At 42.2% G+C, this 22,503-nt stretch overlaps 10 protein-coding genes across 10 annotated transcripts, besides 38 other annotated features; all 10 read right to left on the reverse strand.

The window, feature by feature from the left end:
* Positions 1-192: 192 nt before the first annotated feature.
* Tb10.70.3350 (hypothetical protein, conserved) lies at positions 193-1,236 on the reverse strand (the record flags this gene model as incomplete). The annotated part of the gene is made up of 1 exon (XM_817550.1): positions 193-1,236. One exon carries the CDS (start codon positions 1,234-1,236, stop codon positions 193-195), a length of 1,044 nt encoding a protein of 347 aa, XP_822643.1.
* A 966-nt stretch (positions 1,237-2,202) lies between these two features.
* Positions 2,203-2,224: a microsatellite.
* A 65-nt stretch (positions 2,225-2,289) lies between these two features.
* Positions 2,290-2,311: a microsatellite.
* Positions 2,312-2,791: 480 nt separating this feature from the next.
* Positions 2,792-2,825: a microsatellite.
* Positions 2,826-3,184: 359 nt separating this feature from the next.
* Positions 3,185-3,212: a sequence feature (AT_rich).
* A 176-nt stretch (positions 3,213-3,388) lies between these two features.
* Positions 3,389-3,856, reverse strand: Tb10.70.3330 (hypothetical protein, conserved; the record flags this gene model as incomplete). Its single annotated transcript, XM_817551.1, has 1 exon — positions 3,389-3,856. One exon carries the CDS (start codon positions 3,854-3,856, stop codon positions 3,389-3,391), a length of 468 nt encoding a protein of 155 aa, XP_822644.1.
* Positions 3,428-3,450: a microsatellite.
* Positions 3,681-3,715: a sequence feature (CT-rich).
* Positions 3,857-3,883: 27 nt separating the features above from the next.
* Positions 3,884-3,921: a microsatellite.
* Positions 3,922-4,214: 293 nt separating this feature from the next.
* Positions 4,215-4,234: a microsatellite.
* Positions 4,235-4,336: 102 nt separating this feature from the next.
* Positions 4,337-4,372: a sequence feature (AT_rich).
* Positions 4,373-5,018: 646 nt separating this feature from the next.
* Positions 5,019-5,042: a sequence feature (AT_rich).
* Positions 5,043-5,213: 171 nt separating this feature from the next.
* Positions 5,214-5,253: a sequence feature (CT-rich).
* Positions 5,254-5,285: 32 nt separating this feature from the next.
* Positions 5,286-5,310: a microsatellite.
* Positions 5,311-5,615: 305 nt separating this feature from the next.
* Positions 5,616-7,166, reverse strand: Tb10.70.3320 (hypothetical protein, conserved; the record flags this gene model as incomplete). Its single annotated transcript, XM_817552.1, has 1 exon — positions 5,616-7,166. One exon carries the CDS (start codon positions 7,164-7,166, stop codon positions 5,616-5,618), a length of 1,551 nt encoding a protein of 516 aa, XP_822645.1.
* Positions 7,167-7,342: 176 nt separating this feature from the next.
* Positions 7,343-7,428: a microsatellite.
* A 180-nt stretch (positions 7,429-7,608) lies between these two features.
* Positions 7,609-7,630: a microsatellite.
* Positions 7,631-7,820: 190 nt separating this feature from the next.
* Positions 7,821-7,857: a microsatellite.
* Positions 7,858-7,958: 101 nt separating this feature from the next.
* Positions 7,959-8,000: a sequence feature (AT_rich).
* Positions 8,001-8,151: 151 nt separating this feature from the next.
* Positions 8,152-8,199: a microsatellite.
* Positions 8,200-8,593: 394 nt separating this feature from the next.
* Positions 8,594-8,642: a sequence feature (A-rich).
* Positions 8,643-8,806: 164 nt separating this feature from the next.
* Positions 8,807-8,986: a sequence feature (T-rich).
* Positions 8,987-9,026: 40 nt separating this feature from the next.
* Positions 9,027-9,590, reverse strand: Tb10.70.3310 (hypothetical protein; the record flags this gene model as incomplete). Its single annotated transcript, XM_817553.1, has 1 exon — positions 9,027-9,590. The coding sequence occupies one exon, from the start codon at positions 9,588-9,590 to the stop codon at positions 9,027-9,029; it is 564 nt and encodes a 187-aa protein (XP_822646.1).
* Positions 9,047-9,141: a sequence feature (A-rich).
* Positions 9,184-9,277: a sequence feature (T-rich).
* Positions 9,305-9,470: a sequence feature (CT-rich).
* Positions 9,484-9,522: a microsatellite.
* A 50-nt stretch (positions 9,591-9,640) lies between the features above and the next one.
* Positions 9,641-9,698: a microsatellite.
* Positions 9,699-9,766: 68 nt separating this feature from the next.
* Positions 9,767-9,823: a sequence feature (T-rich).
* A 238-nt stretch (positions 9,824-10,061) lies between these two features.
* Positions 10,062-10,156: a sequence feature (T-rich).
* An 81-nt stretch (positions 10,157-10,237) lies between these two features.
* Positions 10,238-10,381: a sequence feature (T-rich).
* A 124-nt stretch (positions 10,382-10,505) lies between these two features.
* Positions 10,506-10,543: a sequence feature (AT_rich).
* A 7-nt stretch (positions 10,544-10,550) lies between these two features.
* Positions 10,551-10,575: a microsatellite.
* Positions 10,576-10,980: 405 nt separating this feature from the next.
* Positions 10,981-11,033: a microsatellite.
* A 124-nt stretch (positions 11,034-11,157) lies between these two features.
* On the reverse strand, positions 11,158-12,378 carry Tb10.70.3290 (ATP-dependent DEAD-box RNA helicase, putative; the record flags this gene model as incomplete). Its single annotated transcript, XM_817554.1, has 1 exon — positions 11,158-12,378. One exon carries the CDS (start codon positions 12,376-12,378, stop codon positions 11,158-11,160), a length of 1,221 nt encoding a protein of 406 aa, XP_822647.1.
* A 609-nt stretch (positions 12,379-12,987) lies between these two features.
* Positions 12,988-13,821, reverse strand: Tb10.70.3280 (methylglutaconyl-CoA hydratase mitochondrial precursor; the record flags this gene model as incomplete). Its single annotated transcript, XM_817555.1, has 1 exon — positions 12,988-13,821. One exon carries the CDS (start codon positions 13,819-13,821, stop codon positions 12,988-12,990), a length of 834 nt encoding a protein of 277 aa, XP_822648.1.
* Positions 13,822-14,328: 507 nt separating this feature from the next.
* Positions 14,329-16,377, reverse strand: Tb10.70.3270 (hypothetical protein, conserved; the record flags this gene model as incomplete). Its single annotated transcript, XM_817556.1, has 1 exon — positions 14,329-16,377. The coding sequence occupies one exon, from the start codon at positions 16,375-16,377 to the stop codon at positions 14,329-14,331; it is 2,049 nt and encodes a 682-aa protein (XP_822649.1).
* Positions 16,378-16,693: 316 nt separating this feature from the next.
* On the reverse strand, positions 16,694-17,323 carry Tb10.70.3260 (hypothetical protein, conserved; the record flags this gene model as incomplete). The annotated part of the gene is made up of 1 exon (XM_817557.1): positions 16,694-17,323. The coding sequence occupies one exon, from the start codon at positions 17,321-17,323 to the stop codon at positions 16,694-16,696; it is 630 nt and encodes a 209-aa protein (XP_822650.1).
* A 56-nt stretch (positions 17,324-17,379) lies between these two features.
* Tb10.70.3250 (hypothetical protein) lies at positions 17,380-18,243 on the reverse strand (the record flags this gene model as incomplete). The annotated part of the gene is made up of 1 exon (XM_817558.1): positions 17,380-18,243. The coding sequence occupies one exon, from the start codon at positions 18,241-18,243 to the stop codon at positions 17,380-17,382; it is 864 nt and encodes a 287-aa protein (XP_822651.1).
* Positions 18,244-18,675: 432 nt separating this feature from the next.
* Tb10.70.3240 (short-chain dehydrogenase, putative) lies at positions 18,676-19,722 on the reverse strand (the record flags this gene model as incomplete). Its single annotated transcript, XM_817559.1, has 1 exon — positions 18,676-19,722. One exon carries the CDS (start codon positions 19,720-19,722, stop codon positions 18,676-18,678), a length of 1,047 nt encoding a protein of 348 aa, XP_822652.1.
* A 503-nt stretch (positions 19,723-20,225) lies between these two features.
* Positions 20,226-20,275: a microsatellite.
* Positions 20,276-20,308: a microsatellite.
* Positions 20,309-20,456: 148 nt separating this feature from the next.
* Positions 20,457-20,499: a sequence feature (GA-rich).
* A 237-nt stretch (positions 20,500-20,736) lies between these two features.
* Positions 20,737-20,801: a sequence feature (T-rich).
* Positions 20,802-21,215: 414 nt separating this feature from the next.
* Positions 21,216-21,237: a sequence feature (AT_rich).
* Positions 21,238-21,462: 225 nt separating this feature from the next.
* Positions 21,463-21,489: a sequence feature (AT_rich).
* Positions 21,490-21,907: 418 nt separating this feature from the next.
* Positions 21,908-21,978: a sequence feature (T-rich).
* Positions 21,979-22,227: 249 nt separating this feature from the next.
* Positions 22,228-22,248: a sequence feature (AT_rich).
* Positions 22,249-22,503: the final 255 nt, after the last annotated feature.

Below are 22,503 nucleotides of genomic sequence, written 5' to 3' on the forward strand. Positions count from 1 at the left end.
ACGTAAAAAAAAAAGGAACGAGATGTAACGGCAAGATATCCCAACGCTTAGCGTAAAGTAGTTATAACGTTAGTATAGAAATAAATGCTGTGGAAAAAAAAAAGAGTGGAATCACAGAAACAACCGCCACCTTTCTTAACTCCCACTGCATCCATCGCCGATTAAATTACCGTCCACTTGACACTAACGCACTTAAAAAGCCATGAAAAACTCGTGGTCAGCTGATATGCCTGTGGCGCAAGAAGCATCTACGGATGGTACCCAACCGCCCTGCCATGTGCTCCGACAGCTGACTACCGAATCGATACGGTTCCTGAATGAAGTCACAGAAGTCAGTTCATCACTTTTTACAGCTGCCCCACCGTTAACGTCCACATCAACTTCCTTTTTAGAGCCATTCCCACCACAACAGTTGCCCTCGCCGTGGACAACCGTACCAGTTGTTGATGATGCACCATTTAACTTCTCTGTGAGTAAAACAAGACGTACCTCTGCGTCTATTCCGGCGGCAACCACACCTTTTCCACAAGCGAAGGGAGCAATAGAACCGATGTCATATTTCAGCACGCTAGTGGTTATACTTACTCGCGTCCACTTTCGGATGTCATGCACACACACCGCACGACCGACAGCTATTGCCACTTCAAATTCATTACACGTCGCGCACACATCCGCCACCCGTGTTGTGGCGTCGGTAAAGCGGCTCGACACCAGAGGAACAGACCGCTGACCTCCACTCATCGCCTCAGTTTGTTTTGTCATCACAGCACCGGAACAGCGAGTGTCGTACACACTTGCAACGGGCCCCTCCGCCACAACAACACCATGAGGGAAAATACCTCCACATGTTGCCATACCCGTGGGGGCGTGCAAAGTACCGTATTGCCGAATCACTGCGCCACAATTGCGCGCGTCCAACAGGCGCAAATCAAAAAAGAACTCCCTGCAGCAGACCACCTGGTCGTCTGCAAGTGGAGTCAAACCACACCAGCCACGGGCCCCATAAGCTTCAGCTCCACTGGTTGATGCTGCTACAACAGGCTCCCAGAACGGATGTTCATCAACTCCACCACTTGATTGGTTGTCCACACGCCGACGTTTCGCCGGAGGCTCCGCCTTGTTGGTTTCGCCAACGGAAGATGCAGGGAAAGTGGTGACATACACATTACCCACTACATCAGCCGTATACAAGCGCGGAGTCGGAAACAGAGCCACATGGTTTCCCTGCTGTACCATGAGAGAGCGACTCTCTCTGCAAAGCTCTACACAACAGATGCGTTGTCCTGATGGCAAAGCAGGTGACCGCCACAATAAATCGTCACCGTCATACACTGTGCGACGTGTAAGGCAAGTTCCAATATCTCCATCTGCCGCGATGAGGCCGGTCAGTACTACAGGTAATTGATACTCCCGCGGTGATGGATCCCCTGGTTTCTCCTCACTGGAACCTTTTTGATCCTCATTATTCCTCTCATCTTTGTTGATATCACCATACGACCTCACCAAACGGGCGACGCCGAGTTCCCGAAGCCCCTCTACCTCCAAAGGTGGTGCCGCCGTTAAACTGATATGCGTGCGCGAACCCTTTGGTAAATATGGGCCGTCGAGGGGCACCAGGCGCCTGCTCAAAAACCTTCCGCAGTGAAGCACAAGCGTGAGGCTTTGATGAAGAGGGAAAAGAAAGTGCCATCAGAAATTGTGTGATGCAAATAGTGCACCAAGCACCCTCTGAGAAATATACCTGATACGCTAATCAACAAAAAAAAAGCAGCAACAGAAAAGTATACACGTGTATATACATATCATAAAAATACATGGTGCGTAAACATATCGGTAAGGGTATAGAACTAAATTAGTAACAAGTAGCAGATACCAGAGAAAAAAAAATTTTCTGTCCAGTACTTTACTTTAAAAGTGGCATAACTTAAGTTCATCTGTGTCAGCTGCGTGAGGAAATAACACTGCATCAACAATCACAATTTCTGCAGCAGCATGAACTTTAGGAACGGGGAAAACAACGACGCAAATCCGTTTTTCCTCCATAAATACAAATACAAATAGAAATACATACTTTTCTTTCTCATCTACCAAGAAATACTCATCATCAAACACCTCAAACGGACTGAAAATAAACCATGAATAAACGGAAAGAAAAAAAAAGGAGTGTGAACCGTTCCGATTGCTCCGCCCCGCCCCGCCCCGCACCACCACCACCACCACCACCGGTAACATTAGCAACGAAAAAAAACAACGGAAACTCAAATAACGTCGCTAAATGCAAATACACGAACACACACACACACACACACACCAAAAAAAAAAAAAACTATGACTAACACACGTGTACCATTACACAAAAAGGAACAAACGCAGATATATATGTATATAGCCAGATTTATTTACATGAAACAGCATTATTCTTAGGTAAGTAAGAAGAGACAAACGGGATAAAGAGATAAAGGCAAACCGCCAATTAAAAAAAAAAATCAGAAAGGGCGGTGCATATTCGAGTACAAGAAAAAAGAGCATAGCACACACTTTTTTCCTTCGCCCGAGGTCAGTTTCATACAAAACCCCTGAATGAGATTTGGAAGAATAACCCGCAAAACAAAAATGAAAATTCGTCACGTTATAATTCAAAGTCTTCCCTCCTCCTTATCGTCTTTCAATAATTTTTAGTATTCCTTTTTTTTTTTCATCCTTTTCTAAATTTAGTTACTTAACACTCCTTCGCCTCATGCGCATACAACACCGCAATTGAATGCGAAATAGTTATTCGCTTATTTGCCTCTTCTTTTCTTTTTTCTTTTTTCTTTTTTCTTTTTGCTTATCAAACCCCTCTCTGTGCCAAAACAAGAAGTTAATGGTAAATCCGAATACAAAATGAAGGAACGAAGCCAACTCAGTGGATAACAAATGTGTGTAAAATTGTGGCAACACACACCACATATCTCTCATTATTGTACATTCGCCTTCAGCCACCAAATGAATATATAAATATATTGCAACATATATGTGCACAACTTACAGACCGGACTTCTGATTGTACCAGTTGCAGCAGTTGTTGCTTCCCTCGAGTACTGCAGTACAGAAATTATGAAAATAAGGAAAAATAACGACCACAAATGACACTGACACGGTTAAAAGCAAAGGCAACACAACTGCAACAACAACAACAACAGTGAATAATAATTTTTTTATATATATAAAAAGGAAACCGAGGAGGGGGGAAATACATCATCAATGTACGAACAGAAAAAAAAGGATTTTTGTGGAGACGGCACCGCTCTCAAATAAAAACTTTTAATAACATATAAGTGTAAACTACAAGATTTCCTTCCACTGTCCTCAGGAGGCGGGGCGGCGGGTTTCCGATTGATGGTTTCGGCTAAGTACATTTTTTCGGATCTCCATTGCTGTTATCCACATTATTATTGTTATTATTATTATAAGTAGTAGTAGCAGTAATAATATTTTTGTTGCCATCGCTGCCATTCAATACGCGCGCTCTCTCCAACCTCATCCACGAAATAATGAAATCCAGCGGAGCATCGGGTCTCTCCTGCAAAAGTGTTGCAGTGAGTTTGTCAAAGAGCAGAGGGATTTCGTTCAACTCCAAATAATCTGAAAATTTCAAAGACTCATTACTCGGTTCTTTGCGAAAACTTTTCGCTTTTTCGTCCTTCTTCTTCTCCTCCTCCTCCTCATTTTCTTTAATCACATCAACATCACAACTGATGGCGTTCAATGATGTATCATCTTGTAAACTTTCATGAGGGTTTGATTTCTGCTGTTGCTCCTCCAGAACTATTCTTTTCCCACTTTTTAAAGCTGTTCCACGCGACAGCGGCAGCATTAGAGTTCACTGCTACAGGTATAAAAGATATATATATATATATAAATGTATATCTGTGTATGTATTTGTATGTGTTCTTTTTTATGTTAATTTGCGGATGTATACAAATATATCTGTAACTTGATGCACGTGCAATTGTGGCACTCCGACAATAAGGAAAGTGATACTACAATATATCCTAACTTCACTTACAACCTTCTCTTACCTTTCACTAGGTTTTAGTTTTCCCTTCTCTTTAAATTTTTCTTTGTTATTCTTTTTTTGTTTGAAAAGTCCTTAAAACTACAGTGTCTGTAACCTCCTAATGTCTCTTTCCTCAGTGCCTTCGCCCTTCTTTCCGTTCAATCTTTTTTTATTTTTGTTGTTGTTGTTGTTGTTTCTAAAGAAACAAGAATGTGAAATGATTATTTTCTTTCAAAAAAAAGAACTTGCAAAGGTAAAGAAAAAAAGTTTAATTTGACACAAAGAGTGAATCTACACAATAATTTTTTTATAAAAAACATAATTCATAATTTTGGCACATATAAACAAAACAAAAAGGGAATGTAATGAAGAATAGGGTTTAAAGTAGCAGCATCATTTGGTAACTTTGAGAGAACATTAAAAAAAAAGACAGTAAATCTCACACGTGTTATATCGCCAAAACAATTCCATTAGTTCTTTCCTTCTTTTTTTTTCAGTCCTTGTGTATCTGTTGTTGCCCTTTGTTTTTCTTTTTTGGTCGTCGTCGTTGTTGTTGTTTTTCCCACTTACAATTTCGTGAAATTTGCCATGTAAGTTTTTTTTAAAGAAAAAAAAAAGGAATCACTTTGAGATTTGAAACGGAAAGAGGAGGATAGAGGCGAGCATAAGAAAAAAAAGAAAAAGAAAGTTGCAATGCCGCTCCTTCTGCTAATTTTTAATGAAATATTCAGAAACATCTTCAAATATTTCGTCATTTCTCTAGAAGAAGAAAAAAAAGGAAAAGGGGGGAAATAGCACACCAATATTAACTGGCGTGTTCTATGGGCACACACACATTAAAAAAAAAAGAGAGAATTTGTTCAACGCGGCTGCGAAGGTAATTCGCATAAATATATGTCATAACCGTATTCATTTCTCTTTATTTATTTTTGTTTTGTCCATCCTTTGACTACTTGGTCGATGGTTTCCTTGTTAACTCTTATTTTTTAAAAAAAAATTTAAAGGAATTTTGTTTTCTCGCCCTTGGTAATTTACTGCTTGACTCCTCACAACATATCACACATGTTGGATTGAATAACAAAAGTAACCTCGAGGGTACCAAAAAAAAAAACAGGAAAAAAAACACAGCAGACGACTGAAGAAAACAAAATCTTCTTTTTTAAAAAACCTTTTTTCTCTCTCTTTTTTTTCTCCCTCTCTCTCTCTCTCTTTCTTTAAAGGAGATAAAAAATAAAATAAAACAAAACACCATCACCACCACCACCACTACCCATTTCCATCAAACCGATATTTGATTTATTTTCCCTTTTATATCACCTTTGAGTCATCATCAATTCACTCACAATAAGATGAAGTTGTTTTCTCAAAACAAAACAAAAACAAAGAAACACACAAACGCAGAGGTGATTAAACAAAAAGGAGGGTGAAAACAACAGTAAAGCAAAGCAAAGCAACGCTGAAAACACTGTTAATAATCTATGAATAGCTCACGCCCATTTCACGCGTTGCTCATTTCAAATCAAACAAATGGCAAATCTCTCTCTCTCTCTCATACACACACACACACACACATCTTCTAAAATTCCTCATCAAAACTAAGTCCTTTCGTGTGATTATCAATGAAGCTTTGTATAAGTGGTACCTTCGAATTCTGAATCTGTCCCATTTTACTTCGCCGTAATCCTTCACGCAGTTGTTCAAGACACGTCCCCATGCATTTCCCGCTACCTTTAAGAAATGCGGACCAATCTCCAGCACCTTTTAACACATCGTTATTAAGTAGAATAAATGTGGGAATTATCTCTACTCCAAAGAACTTATATAATGGTTCCGCAAAGTCCATATCAGCCTTTACCACACATGCAAAACTGTGGGGAAATCCCTCCTTCATCATGGTTGGGAGAGAAGCAACAACTCGCATACACGGAGGGCACCATGATGCACCCATGTAAATAAAAGTGTGAGTTCCAGATGGGGTATCATTCCCCGGAGGGAAAAGCACAGTTTCACCAATTTTACGAAGCAGATGCTCCACCGTATACACGGGAGCAAGCAGTGAAAGGGAATGCAACTGGTCAACAGTTTGAAGTTCCTTCACTACTAAGGGTTTCCCATACGGCGGAACCGATCCAACCTCAGATTGAATGGCCTCATATGAACCCATTGCAGTAATATCGCCATACTCATCCACCGGACCTCCTGCAACTCGCCACATCACCATGGAGGGAAGTGTTAGTTCATGATGACAAATTTCATCTTTTGCGGATGATTGGGCGGATGATGCGACGTTTTCAAATTCCACTTGCGCTCCAGCGCTCGAGTGTTTGATCGAAAGGGATTGGGAAGGACCCTCCGCGGAGGGTGTTCCATTCAATAAACTGTTAAGATCAAGAATTTTTGTTACTCTTTGAAGGATCACATCTCCGACGCGGTCAACAGATGCTGAATTCGGTGTAATTTGGGCGCCAGCACCGGACCGTTCCGCGAGCGGAAGAGCACTAAGATCCAGGCAAAATATACGGCATGCGGAAAGTTTTTTCGTCACATTTCCCAGCATACCCTCTATTTCCTCTTTGTTGCTGTGAAGCACAACAAAGACAGTTTCGCCTGCACAAAGCTGCAGGAGCGGCGCCTTAGCCTGAGCCTCTAGTTGCACTGGAGGTGTGTGAAATAATTCCTTCAGTTGCTGTAATGTGTGGAGTGTTGTGATTGCACCATCAACAGACGCGGTACTGTTAGTACATTCAGCGTGAAGCAAAGTTTTTTGTCCGTTAGAAACTGGAACGTCAGGTCGACTGTCCACACCGACTTGAAGCTTTCCACCAAGTTGCGCAGGACTTTTGAAAAGTTCACATACTTCCCCTTCGCATTCATCATTACTATCATCATTTTGACTTCCAACCATGTTGCTGTTGTTGCTGACTGAACGTTTCATAGAACTTTGGGAGTTGAAGTCCACATCTCTCAGTAATGTAGCGGTAACTCCTAAAGATTTATTGTCAGTTTCCGCCACAACAGTTCCGTTAAAAGATTTTTTTGATACGTTTCCTCCCGAGAAGGAACCTGCTAATATCGGTTCTACGGCTGTTTCATGCTCACGAGGGCGCTTGGAAGAAGCACCTACCATGTTCTCAATGAAATAATGGATTTTTTTTAAAAAAAAGACAAAAAATGTGGCGGCACACACAACAGGGAGGGGAAAAAAAAAGAAGTGACAGTTTATAACTCCTTATTTGAGTCCTAATCTTTACCGAATGTTGCCAACCTTTGTGTTTGCCTTTTCTTACGTGTACAACAAACAGAATATATATATATATATATGTGTGTGTATGATTATATATGAATGTAAATTTATGTATTGCGGTTTTTAAAAATATATATATCTATATGATCAATCCACACGAAGAAGAGAATATAAAATATGTGAAGTGTGAAAGTAAATGAATACATACACAAATAAAACACACAACAGGCATCTTTCTGCTTTATGATTACCCAAACGCATACAAATACGCGTCAATGAAACAAAGAATAATACAGCTTTGAAGTAGTCGTTCAGGTACATTAAAATATATATATATATATATATATTGATAGGGGAAAAACATATGGAAATGGGAGAATACCATGAAGTCACGCAAATGCTTCAAATCTCACGGTATCATCGTCACTCCATACATGCATCACTTTCTTTTCCCCCCTTTTTTTTTAAACAAGAAACAAGTCAATAAATAATTCAGTTGATTGTAAGTTAACTCTCCATAACCTTCCACAGAAACTAATATATATATATATATATATATACACGTAGATATATAAAGATGGCGTCTGCTTCGCTCTTCCTTTCTTCAATTGCCTTCGACTTCGGCGTGTTGTTGGACATTCACGGCATTTGAGTCCTTTACTCCAACACCAGTGCAATAATAATTTTTAAGAAAAAAATCAATTAAGTTAAATTAAAGTCACCAAAACGAATTTTTGTCAACAGATGGGGAAAAACAAACACTTTTGCGGCACAAAAAGGCAGAGTTGGTGCTTCATTATAATTTTCCGTGCACGGACACTAAGTTCGAGAACACTCTCCAATATTTCTGATAGCTTCCTTTTGTTTAATATAATATATATTAATAAATAAATAATATATATATATATATATATATGCATCCTAACTTTCTAAACGTAGGAAACCCACTTGTTTTTTGCTTATTTTTGTGATGTTTATCTTCGATTACAGAACGTTAGTTGTACTGCCTTAAGTAATGAAAGGGAGAAGAACAAAAAACAAAAAAGAAAAGAATTGAAAATTAAGTTTAATAGTTTAGAGATGTATCAAAATAATTTTTTTAAAAAAGTTGAGAAGTGTTTGAGAAACCGCCAGTCACGTTATCATTTTTAAGTGATCTGATACGATTTCTTCCTTCAGCGTGTTCATCTTTTTTTTTGTTTTTTTTTGTTTGTGGACGTTTGGGTGTTTGTATTTGTTGTTCTCTCCTCTCCTGTTCTCTCAGGCTACAAATCTCAATACATTCTCAGTCGTAACAGTAACAAGGCAGGAAAAAAAAAATTCAAAGAAGAGAAATGATTAAAAAAAAAAAAATAAAAACACACACTCACACACACAAGGATTGGAGATGGGGGAAAAGAAAAAAAAGAGAAGAAGTAATGCGACACGAGATGACATGAAAAGATGAGAGAACAAACAACCACCCGACTCTGCAGGAACAAAATCACAACATCACCTTACGCTTACTCACTATCCCTTAGCAATTCCTTTTTCACTTTCTTTCCTTCCCTTTTTCTGTGTATTTTTTTCTTTTTTTTTTCCTTCTCGTTCCTATTCTTTTTTACTTTTCCTCCACATCTTTTTTGTTTTTTTTTAATTTTTCTACACCCACTTTTTTTTTTGTTGTTACCTTCCTTCTCATTTTTGTTCGTATTTTTTTTTTTAAAAGTATTAAGTAAACCAACCTCCCTCATTTCATCTTCATCATTCCCTTCTTCCCTCATAAAAATAAAAAGCAAAAAAAAAAAAAAAAAGAAAACACACACACACAAGAAAAAAAAGAAAGAAAGAAAAAAAAAGAAAAGAAAAAAGAAACAAACACATAAAGAAACACAGGGGTAACACTGGAGGTCCCGTGTACTTCCTTATTCTTTTTTTTTCTTTACTCTTCTTGTTCTTGTTCTTGTTCTTGTTGTCGTATTTCATTTCGGTTACCGTTTCTTTTTTTTTTCTTTGCATGTTTGTGTGGTTTCTCGTTCCCTTTTCTTTCTTTTTTTTCTTTCCTTCTTTTTTTTTCCTTGCTTCATTGTTTCCTTCTTTTTTTTCTTTTCTCTCTCTCTCTCTCTCTCTGATATTTCTTCTTCTTTTGTTGTTGTTTTCCTCCTTTTTGTATGTTTTCTTCTTCCTCTTTTTTTTCTTCCCCCTTTTTAGAAAGAAAAAAACACACACACACATATACACACTCACGTACACACACACAAAAAGAAAAAAGAAAAAAAACAACTTCTTTTTCCCTTTTTTTTTTCGCCTTCTCCTCCACCTTTTCATGTACTCATTTCTCTACTGATGCGCATGCGCTTGTACACACACACACAAAAATATATATAAATATATATAAATATATATGTATGTGTGTATGTAAATATATGTGTGTATGTGTTTTCAATAATGTTATTAGTGGCGTGTTGGTGTTAGTGTTGGTGCTGCTGATAGAATGTCTCCTCTTCTTTTATTCCTTTTTTTTTCTTCTTTTCGTTTCTTATTTTATTTTTTTTTTCTTTCTCCCTCGCCATCTTTATGTACTTTTTTCTTTTCCTTTTCCTGAACATCGCTCTTTTTCAATTTGAATTTCACTTGTTCAGGTATTTGGTCACTGAAACACTTTTTTTTTCCTATTTTACTCTTTTTTTTTTCTTCTTCTTCGCATGTTGATATATTTTTATATTATTCTCCTTTCGTACTCCTAATTTTTATTTTGTTTATCACAGAACCGGACTTTCCCTTTTTGTGTGCGTGTGATTTTTTCTTTTTTTTTCTTATTTATTTATTTATTTCCTTTCCCTTTTTCGCTTTTTCTCCTTGCTTTGTTTTTACATTTTTTTCCTTTTTTTTTTAGTTTTCTCAAACCCCCTCTTCCGTCCTCACTTTTGCTCTCAATACATTTGGCTCGTTTCTTTGTTTTTTTGGGGGGGAAATTATTTTTTAAATTCCTTTTTTTTTTTTACTGTTTTGTTTTGTGTTATTTCGGCAGGATTATTCTTTCCCTTTTTCTTTTTTGCCTCACTCTCTTTTTTTTTCTTTTATCCCCTTAAATCCTATTACCTCTTTTTTCTTTTTTTAAATGCGAATGTACAAAAAATATTCCACACCCATCTTCTATGAGGGGAAAGAAAAAAAAATTAACTCTTCATTGATTTCCTCACGTATTCCCGTTTGTTGAGAGCGTCGTTCCCTTTTCTTTTCTTTTTTTAAATTATTTATTTCCTTTTATTTATTTATTTCCCCACACCCTCCCTCCCTCCCTCCCTCCCTCTTTTATTCGTTCCTCTCTAATCCACTTTTTCCTCTTTCTCTTCTTTGCTCCGCTGCTTCATCCTTCCCATTCACTCGCAAATTCCGACACGACACTCATAAAGTTAAAAAGCATGTGAGTGGGTTTTTAAAGAGAAATTAAAAAAGAAAAACGTAGAAAAGAGAAAAAAGAAAAAACGATCCAACCAAATACTCAAACGGAAATTTTAAAGAAAAAAATACACAAGCGGAGACAACAATGACGACATAAAGAGGAAATGAAGTAGAAGGAGGCACGAAGTAAAGCATGAGAGCGGGGAAGGGGAAGGGGGGAAAGAAAAAAAAACAAAACAGTATGAAACAAACAACTTTAACACCAAGACACGTAGACCGAAACACAAACAGACAAGCACAAACACAAACACACATATAAACATAAACATACACATACACAAACATATATATATATATATATATATACAGACAGGCGGAAAAAGAAAAACAAAACACATAAGATAGGCACAAACACGTACACCGGAAGCACATGAAATGAGTCCATACAGGAAAAGGGGATGAGAATGTGTGCGTGTGTGTGTGTGTGGTATTACGCGGTGTACAGCTCAGGATCGACTTCAGCAGGGATCGGTTTGATTTCCGTGTCGAGTTCCTGCTCAATGCGATAGACATTATGGCGGTCTTCATAAGTCACGAAGTTAATGGCGAGTCCCAAGTGACCGAAACGGCCAGATCGGCCAATGCGGTGAAGGTAAGTCTCCGCGTATTTGGGGAAGTCGAAGTTGATCACCACATTCACAGCCTGAATGTCGATACCGCGAGTAATCAAATCAGAGCAAACCAGGTTACGGCAGTGGCCCTCACGAAAGTCGTGAAAGACACGGTTTCGATGTTGCTGCTGCATGCGCGCATGAATGTAGTAGCAGCTATACCCAAGCTGAGTGATTTTCTTTGCCAGTAATTCCACACGGTTGACGCTATTGCAGAAAATAATAGATTGATTGATCTGCAGACGGTTGAAAAGTGTGTTAAGGCAGTGAATTTTTTGTCGCTCTTCGACGAATGCGTAGTACTGTGTCACACCACGCAGCGTCAGCTCCTCCATGAGATTGATTTCGTAAGGGTTGCGCAGATACTTGTCCGCAAAGTCCTTGACTGTGACGGGGAACGTAGCTGAAAAGAGCAACGACTGACGACCTTTGGGTAAGAAACCGTAGAGATCCCTCATAAGACTCGTGAACTCCTGCGACAACAGCTTGTCAGCCTCGTCAAGAACAATAATACGGCAGTGATCGAGTTTCGCCGTCCCTTTACTAGCGAGATCCACCGCACGCCCAGGTGTGGCCACAAGCACGTGCACCACACTCTGCAGGCGCAAAATATCATCACGGAGTGTTGTTCCACCAGTTGTGACCATAACCTCCAACCCGGTGATGTGCTTGCCAAGCTCTTTTGTCACCTGAGCCGTCTGTAGCGCGAGTTCGCGAGTGGGAACCATGAGGAGCGCCTGGATATGAGGCAACTGCGTGTCGACCTTCTCCAATACGGGAATGACGAAGGAAGCCGTTTTTCCCGTGCCGTTTTTGGCACGTGCTAGCACATCTTTTCCCTGCAGGGCCACAGGAATGGCCTCCTCCTGCACCGGACTGGGCCGTTCGAAGCCCTTCTCGAAGATACCCATCTGGAGCTCACGTCGGAGCCCATACTCCTCAAAGGTAACATTACGCCGAGACTCCACGTCTTCTGTCTTCTTTCGCACATCTTTAGTTGGCGCTTTCAAACCTTCCCTCCAATCATCATCGGTTACCATCGTATTCGTTGCTGTTGTTAGGTTGGGATGTATTATTCTCTGTGGGGGTGTATACGCGACTGTGGGCGTATGTTGTGTGATATTCTTGTATGGAGACTGCTTCACTTCCCCACACTTTTCACTTTTTGTTGCCGATTGTTTGTTTCGGTATGCAAATCCTTCTTCGCAGTGTATGCTTTTGCTTCCCTTACTTGTACTCTTCCCTGTCACTTTCCTGCTTTTACCCCTTTGTATATATCTGCTGTCTACAACTATTTTTCTTCCCTTCTTATAGTAGACCTAGTGATGCACACCATAGGAAGCAAAAAGGGGGAAGAAAACAACAGTAGGATCATAAATATTGATGCAGTTCATCAGCTACAAGGTGAAACGCGCCGTGTGAGTGAGTGGCACTTTAAAATTAATAGTTATGTATGTGTGCCCGCACGTACACATGGGGAAAAGCTAAACAAACTGGTCGGAAGACGAGATGACAAAAAAAAATAAGGAACTTCGCTCCATAGTAAATGAATAGGTTAGAAAACATACGAACACAAATAGCATTACAGGTAACATAAAATACCCTAAAAAAACGCCGGTAGCGCACACAATTGCCCTTCCCCGAGTTCATCATTTACCAACATATCTGGGTGGTCGCTTCTCCGCAAAAGCCTGCAGTCCCTCCATGCGGTCTTGTGTCTCCATCAGCGATTGGCTTAATCTCAACTCACCGTCCAATGCCTCGTCACGTGGCCGCCCAAACCCACCGCGCACCGCCGCCTTTGCAGCTGCTACGGCAACCGGGCCGTTGCGTGCTATTCGGCCAGCTACCGCCAGTGCAGCTTCCGAGGCACCACCAGCAGGCACTAATTCAGTAACGAGACCAAGGCGCTGCGCCCGCTCCGCAGGTACGACATCAGCTGTTAAAATCAACTGCAAGGCATTACTAAGCCCCATCACAAGTGGTGCCCGGTACGTTCCACCAGCTCCAGGAATAATGGCGAGGCCCGTTTCCGGTAACCCGAAACGTGCACCCGCTCCAGCAATGCGAATGTCTGTACACAATGCCAACTCGCAGCCACCACCCAGAGCCGCTCCTTCAATTGCACTTATTGTTGGCTGAGATAGGTCCTCCAGTGCAGTAAGGGTGTCACGCTGCTCCTCCACATACGCACGGGACTCCACTAAAGTCATACCACGTCGCTCCTTAAGATCAGCCCCTGCGCAGAAAACCCCGTCAACACGGCTCTCCACAATGACACAGCGAATCAGGTTTTCAGGGTTGCGGCAGTAACAAATACACTCCTTTAGCTCACTCAGAAGCTGTCGACCAATGGCGTTCTTACGAGCGGGTCTGTTGAGTCCAATGAGACCGATATGCTCACCTACACGCGTGAGGGAACACTCACCATCACGAACAACCTGTGCGACTGCACCCGCAAGCAAAACCGGACAACGGCGCATGGCTCCGAAGTTTCGACAAACAAAAGTGGATATCGTTTCGTCACTTAACTTTCTTTTATAATTTTATTCAAAGGACAAATGAACCACACACTACTCCAAGAAATCTCCACTAAACCCGTCTCTCCAACTCTCCTCTCCCTTCCTTGAATCACTGCCTATAGGTCGACGTATTATCGATGTTCCTCACTTCCCTCACAGTCAGATGTTGTCTACCTAGTCCTAACGGTAAAAGCGCAGGCAAACAAGGAAAACAGGAAAGGGGGAGAAACCTGTTGAAAACACAACGAGCACGGGGGACTATATAGGAGCGACGAGCACGCCTTCCAGCTCATGTGCCGCTAGTCCGCACCGTTAATGAACCAGAGTTTTTTTTTGGGGGGGGGGGAGGAAGAGAGAATATGTGCTATTCTTCCAACTCCCCCCCCCATTTAGTGTAATCTCCTCAACGGGAAACGGGATTGTGACAGCAGTTCGTTAAAATTACACCGTCAAAACACTTAGATCGCATTATCCAGCAAATGCAGCCGGTGCCGCCGAGCTGCTTACAAGACCTTTGGTGAAGTCCACGGTAAAGTCACCCATCTCAAGTCGAGCTGCGTCCAAGAACACATCAATATGGTACTTCCCCGCTCTTCGCTTCAACACTGGCCCATCCACACTAACAGCCACACTACCGTCCGCATTCCTCTTTGATGATTGCTTCACGAAAAGTGGATGGCGCTGGCCAAGCGAGAGATGCACACCGAACTGGCGCTCGAAGGCCGTCACATCACTCACCACACGATCTCTCCCAAGGTAGGGGCTAAGGCCGATACCCAACTCACGCACATAACAACTTCCCTCCGTCTGACGCACAAGTTCAATAAGTTCAACCAACTCGTCAGGGGCATCGGGAGAAATATCGGTGACGACACCTTTCACAATCGTCAGTGTCGCGGGTTTCGGTTGAGCCATCGTCACTGCCTTGGATAAACTAGGGTATGCAAAGACATCGCAGGTACCGTTTAGTTTACTAAGGTCAAACGATTCACTTATAACCTCACCAACAGGAAACGTCCCACCAATGCTACTGCCAACACACGCACCTGCGACGTTACTTCCATCAGTGCCACTAGCGCGAACAACATCCTCCTCACATGAATGAGAGAGACCACACTTTGTCGAGTCTTTCGCGCCCTTCAACTTTAGCATTGCCAAATACTCCTTTTTCTTTAAGCGTCCATGTCTCCCAGTATCACCCACGCCATCCATTGGAAGCAGGGTAGCAGCAGCGGCTTCCTCCGCCCCCGCGGTGGCCGCATTCTCCCCTTGGTTTGAAGGTTCTGCATGGTGCACAGCAAAGCGTAGACGATGATTTTGTACCATGTTACGCTCCGACGCGTGAGCGGCAGCATAATAACCGGTATTTAGCAAGCAATCCTCCATCCCCCCATCGTAGGTGAGTACCTGGCCAGTACAACAAATAATGCGAAGTGGGGCTCCGGGGCCAGTGATGAAACTTGTTTCCGGGACAACGGATCCGTCAGTACCGCCGTCTCCTTCACCATCGAGTGCTCTCCCCTTCCACGTGAGTACACCTGAACTGTACAAAGACCAAAGACCTTCATTCGACAACGCCGACTGAAATGATGCTGGTGGCACCACCTGCAGTGGCCGGCAGTCATTCCCTTCCCCATTCTCTTCCTTCCTGCTAATCTTCCGGGACCAGCTCCAGACGTCAATGGAATCAGCTATGGCCCGACCAATAGCCTCAGCCACATCCGGTTTGAAGGAACATGACCGCATGTAATGCACAAGTTCGTCGTTATCCAAGCAACAATTTGTGTCATCCGAGATGCTATCGCCGTCGCACTTGCTGGCTAAGACATCATCTGCCGAGGCACTCATTATCTCCAAGTGATTATGCTCAGCCACACGTAGGCCCATGTTGAAAAGATCAAGCCGCAGACGGTATTTATCCAGTTCATTTTGGAAGGCGTTGCGCTGAATAAGAATACAACCAAGTAACTCACGATCCGATCCGTTGCACAACCTCTCAAAGAGTGGATCCTCCCACTCCATTTCGCCCCGCTCCTCAGGTGTCAACAACCATGACAGAGAGTCAAACATTTGCCTCATCTTCTCCCGCGCCTTCACACTGCCGTCAGCATCACCAGTCACACTTTCAGAAGAAGCTTTATCAGATGGGTGACCACACAGTCTAAGAAAAGCCTGCAAGGTTCGCACATCATCCAAAAAACGGTCAGCTTTGAAAGGTAACACGCCATACGTAACCCTCCAGTTGCTTTTGAACCCCTTAGAAAAGCACGGAGTTTTAGCTGAAGAATGGAGACCGACGCGAAGTGGCCCAACAACATTCGGTGCCTCAGGCGCCTCTCCGTTGAAGCGATTCAGTTCCTGAATGTACCCCTCCAGTAGAACTTTCTGTAGAGTACATGGAGTGTGGTCCACTACAAGTAGCACATGTGGGGTAGCACCCTGAAATGCGTCTATGCGGAGACTCTGCCACAGAATTGTATTAGCACAGCTTCGTGCCGCCTGAAGTGCTGATGACATGTGACTTTACCTCACCTTTTTCACCCTTCACCAAACTTATCAATTAAAAATGTGTTCTCCCCACCTCACTTAATGCTAAATACTTCAGTGTATTAGAAAGGAACAGCAGTGAGAATATCGATCGCGTCGTCGAGAGCAACCGTCTAAATCAGTTAACTAACAGTAACATGCATAGGCGAGAGGTAAGTTGATTGGGTGACGTTAGCGTAAACACCGCAGCAGTTGTACAACACCCCGGTGCGTAATCCCCAAACCCCCATACAACAGCGTATGCATGCGGGGGGAGGGGAACCAAGAAAAAAAAAACACAACTTCCTCACCATAGACGCCACCATATCGGATAATGACTGGATAAGTCGTATGGGAGTCCATGAGACTTCTGTAACTGTTGTGCACGCCTATAGAAGTGGCGGTGTGCCACATGACTTCGCTCCTCGTAAATGGTGTGACCAACACCCGCCCCAGCGGCACACCGGGCTAAAACAACGATATTTGCCGAGGCCGGGACCGGTACCTGATAAACGTTCTGAGAACCAAAGACCCGTTGGCACATCTGCACAAAGTCGGGATCGGATTTGGGAAGGTTAAACGCTGCAACGCCGATCGAGGAGAGTGCCTCGCGGCACAACTGAAGAAAAATAAGGGACGACATGAAGGCGGGTGGATCGCTCCCGACAAAAAGATCCACAAAAAGCACGTCGTAACACGTCGCCGGTTGTACTTGGTATCGGGACAGCGGCTTATGCTGGTTTCCGTTAGTGGGATAATCACCACCTTTGAAACTCACAGAAGTTCCAGAATGCGTGCGGCTAGAAACCAATTCATCAAAGGTACTATTACTCTCCCCAGTGCCAGTTGAAGATCCAACAACATCCTGAAGGAAGGCGGCACCGTCCTGAACATGACAGGTGACACTCCCGCCTTGCATTTTCCTTCCCCATCCCATGTCTTCAACTGCAGCCCGAAAGCACTGTTGCTCAGCATCAACTAAGTCGCATAATGTCATGTGAGAAATGCTGCTGCGATGAAAGAAGGAGAGAACCCTCCACCAACACCGAGGACAGCGACCCGCAGCCGAGGTAGCGGAGAGGGAAGTAGCAGCAGAGCACTAAGCATGATGCGCAGATATGGCGCACCTAAATAACTGGCGTCAGCGAGGCAGTTCATTGAGGCCGGTGCCAAGGGGTCGCAGCGAACAAGCGATTGTTGCGTGACTCGGTTGCTCCAGCGTCGCAACAAAGCGTCACTGTCATTTCGTACCTCATTATGTGACGTCTCAATAGTCATGGAGGTATATTTAACTGTACCCGGGGGCCAAGAGGAGGAAGCGATGAACATTGAAGAGCCCACACGATTACCGACGGTATCTTCAACAGCGTCATCATCATCACCGTTGAAGCCCTTGACGCTACGGGTGGAGACGTCACCGCGAGGTGCGTGTGCATCACCCACAACTTCCCTCACAAGATACAACTCGTTGACCTCTGATACTGAATCACTGTGGCCAGCAGTGGTGTATGTTTCATTTGAAAAACATGCAAACAGCTTTTTCATGACCCCTCCTCTATCACTGCGTCCACAATTTCCATTTTCGGCATCACTACCGCGTGGCAGCAATGATTGTTCCCCTCGCCCCTTTTCCCGGACATAATGATTTGTTACAACAACATCATAACCCAAGAAGGTTTTGCAGGGGTACCGCGCATGCTCCTCCGAGTGCACAACATCCGCCTCATTAAAGAGTGGAATTTCTCTCTGCCGCAGCAGCGCAATTTCCCGGAAAATACCGATAGCAAATGTACCACCAACGCTCGCTGCAATAAACCCCCATGCACGAGCTCCCAGTGGTTTAAAAAAATAGGGCATATTGCCCTCCGGGAGATGTCGCCTAACTTTTCAAAAGAAAAAAATAGAGGAGCGGAAGTAAATATATGACGGCGCATGTGCAGAGGAAGTTGTACGTAATTCAACTGATGCGGATAACACAAGAGAAAAACATAGGTTAGTAACACCAACAGAAGCTTACAAACAACACGGCGATAGATGAAGAAGAGATGGAAGAAGGGAAGAAGGGAAGGAGGAAAAACAAAAACAAAAACGCCGCCGCACCGGCGTCAACAAAACCTAAATAAACAAGGGGGAAAACGTTTTAGCACCGACTGCACCAAATCCAAAACACATCAGTCGCCTTGTCCACTTCCAACAAGGCCTTCCACCGAGTAAATCAATTTACGTTCCTTAGACTGAAATGCATGGTTTCTCTTCTCACTACTTTTGGTCACTGTTGCATTTAACCAATTACATGACTTTTTTACCCCTCTCTGATTCCTTTGTCGACGTTTCGTTCGGCTTCTCGTCATCCTTACGGACTCGCCACACGATGTTGTAATGCAGTTTTGAGAGCACCGCCATGGCTAAACGTAGCCAACCGTTAAGAAGAACTTGCAGAAGAAGCTCCAGCACATCAGTGGCCGGTTCCACACCCGCAACCATCCAACAAAGCAATTGCTTGTCAACACCCAAGCTTACGTCAAAACGATAGTGTTTGATGCTGTCGACAATTTGTTTTGCCATATCCAATGCGGTAACAGGTTCATCGCCACCGAAGGAAGAAAGCGCAGTGCATTCCGGACTTTTTCGAATATTCTCCTGCTCGAAGCCGGGCGTGTAGACATCAGGTGGACTAATCACCTGGAACCGGACGCCACGGCAGCTGTTTTCCATATCCATGCTGTGGGCAAAGGCCCGAATAGCAGCCTTTGATGCGGCATAAACGGAATACCCGGCAAGTGGGCAGCGGGCCGCAAGGCTGCTCACAAATACAACGCGTCCGGCACGTTGCTCAAGCATGGAGGGCAGAACCATGCGCAAAACATTTACACAACCGAAAAAATTGACATCCATCATCCTTCGTGCCTCTGCAGGAGTAATGTCCACAAACCGAGCGGGAATAGAGAAACCTGCATTGCATACGAGAAGATCAAGACATTTCCCCCCAGCAGCAGTAACATCCTTCGACACTTTATCCATCGCTTGCTCCACTGAAACCTCATCGGCGACGTCCATAACGACGTATTCCACTTTCGTACCGGTTACTTTGGCCTCTACTCGAAGTGCCTCAACACCGGCCCTCAGCGACTGTTCATTTCTCGCGGCAATTATTACAACTCGTGCGCCCAGTTTGACGAGTTGCTTCGCCGTTTCCAAACCGATGCCCAAACTCCCACCAGTTACCAACGCACAGCAACCCTTTATGTGGAAGAAAGGCACTCGATGTACACTCCACCAGGCAGCAGCAAACACCAGCGCAATCAGCAGCGCACACACAAGAAATATAACTCCCATGGCAGCGACTCAAATAGGCGATGATGCTGGAAGTGGGAAGTACTAGGAAAAAAGGAAAATAAAATAAAATAAACTTGGAACAGATAATAAATGCAAGCCTCCTAATAACCTAAATGGAATGCGCAATAGTTTCTTCGTTGGGTTTTAACCCGGCTCCTAATCTATGGGTATACAAAGGAAGCATGGTAGAAGGCAAACGGTGCAGGGCACACTCGACAAGAGAAATATATATATTTCTTTAAAAAAAAGAAAAGAGGAGGTGCGTACGTCTCTCTGATCAGAAAATAAAGTCAAAGTCGTGAGAAGATGTGAAAGATGAGTGGGTAAACACCTCCATCACATTCGCTTCGATGAGGAATAAACAAGGAAGCAGTAAGGGGTGCAAAAGAGGGAGCAAAAACTAAAAGGGAGAAAGTGATGAAAGAAATGATGGAAGTTGTCCAGAAACACTGGCTGAGCTACAAAACAGTGGTTTCCAGATGATTAAATCCGGCTCGTATTTATTTATTTTTTTTCCTTGGTTCCGTTTCGTTTCGTTTGGTTTTGTTCCCTTTTCTCTTTTCTTTCTCTTTTCTTTTCTTTTCTTCAATTTCCCTCCTTTACTCTCTCCCCCCCCCATACTCCTTCAACTCAGTTATTTCCTCTCTACCATTCTCTTCACTTACGTGCTAATGCCGAACTAAATACAGGCATACACTGAGAGAAGAAAAGGAACGGAGTAATGAAGGGGCCGTGAAAGAAAGGAAGAAATAAAAGAAAAATAAAAGAAAGAAAGAACAAAAACTTTGCCTTCGCTCCGAGTAAAACAAAAACGTAATGGCAAAAGTTATCGAACAAAAAAAAAAACTCCCCTACACTCCTCTACAGCAGTGGTGAATAAGATACGCACCACACAAACACACAAAAAAAAACCATATATACTCATTTGTGCGAATCGTTACATCATGCAAACACTTCCTCATTGTATTTTGTACTTGTGCATTTGCTGTTATTGTCTCTTGTTTTTTCCTCTCGTTTTTCTGCTTTTCTTTTTCTTTTCCTTTTGTTTTGTTTTGTTCCTTTTCTTTTTTTTTTATTTTCTCAACCTGTCACCTTTCTACCAGTCTGCAGTCATCGATGATGTTAACAATTTCTGTCTCCCCATTGCGTTGGTCATCTCCCACGCACAAGTAACATCACCAACACATTTTTTCAGATGTGTACACCATTGAGTTTCACGACAAATTTGAAAAAAAAAATTGGAAAGAAGTCAAACATAAATAAGGTCAGAACTTTTTTTAAAAAAAAAAGCTAAAAAGAATAAAAAGAAAAGTATGAAGGAAGCCACAATACATACAACCTCGCACAAAACACGCACGAAGAAGGGAAAAGAAATAATCAAAAAAAAAAGAAGGGCGCAGGCAAAAACAAACGTTGTCAAACCTCCAGAGGCAGGTAGGAAAATATACGGTGGTAGCCGAATTAACGAAACCAGTAAAACAATACTGGTCCTCAATTTTAAAAAAAAATTATAATGATAATGATAAAAACAGTAGATATAACATCAAAACCAAGAGAAAGGAAGAAAAAAAAAAGAAGAATAAACATGTAAAACTCTCATTACACAAAATACGGCGGGTCCCAAGAGTTCCTGCCCTAATAGCCTGCTTAATTGTAACACCACATTCATTCCTCTCATTTGTGTACGTGCATCTGCTTTCACTTAAGTCAGGCAATCGCTTCTCTGCCAGTGTGAAGATGATAATTAATAATAATAAATAATAATAACTGGAATCAGTATTAGCACTATTGGTAATAGAATATGCGTGACATCATATTCCTATTTCACGCTAGCGCCCCAATATCTCATACTACTTTATATAGTTGCCGCTACTAGTCACTACTAATTATTATCATTATTATTGTAGCACTTCACTCTTATACTGACTCTTTCCTCCTTTTTCCCGCTCTCTTTCTTCAATACGTCCCTCTAGCTTCTCCTCTTCTTTTTGGGTTTTCATTCATTTTTTTTATTTTTTCGTTTTGATGGGGATGATTTTAAACCTTTAAAACATACACACACACACACCACAAACTACTTGTTCGTCACCAACCATTTATATTTTTTTTTTCCAACCATTGGACAAATCACTATGCGCTGCTGCCATTATGCTAATAAATGCTTTACCTTTTACTCATTGCTCAGTTTGTTCGCTTGTTTCTTTGTTTGTACTCATTTTACTTTTGTTGTTGTTATTTTATTTTCATTTTTTTTTTCCTCCACTCGAGGTCTACCTTCACTTTTCACCCTTTTTGTTAATCCCTAAACACAAATAAAAGGCAAGGAGAGCAGAAATCAACACCAAATATTTTCTTTTCAAAAAAAAAACAAAAAAGAAAGACCTCCTTTACTCCTACATAATATTTTCTCTTCACATTCATTTGGATCTCCTTTCATTTTCTCTTCTGTCACCGCACTTCCTTTTTTTCTTTTCCTTCTTCTAACATTGAATTGTTTCGATCCAGTTTTTTTTTTTTAAATATTTTCATGAGATAATACAACACGATATATCTCTTTTAATATACGAATATGAAATTGCTCACTTTTTGTGCTTTTCCCCATTCTATGCACTTCATTTTTATTACGCATTCATAAATGCACACACAAAAGTGTCGTATTCCGCCCTCAGCGACACATGCGGTTACAACAGCGGCGGTCAAAAGGAAGAAAAAGTAAAAGTAAAGTAAAAAAAAAAAACGAAATCACACAAAAACAAATGCCAGCATAAACCCCCGCAGATA

This window comes from Trypanosoma brucei, chromosome 10, assembly GCF_000002445.2.
Source record: "Trypanosoma brucei brucei TREU927 chromosome 10, whole genome shotgun sequence".
Taxonomy (NCBI): Eukaryota; Euglenozoa; class Kinetoplastea; order Trypanosomatida; family Trypanosomatidae; genus Trypanosoma; species Trypanosoma brucei.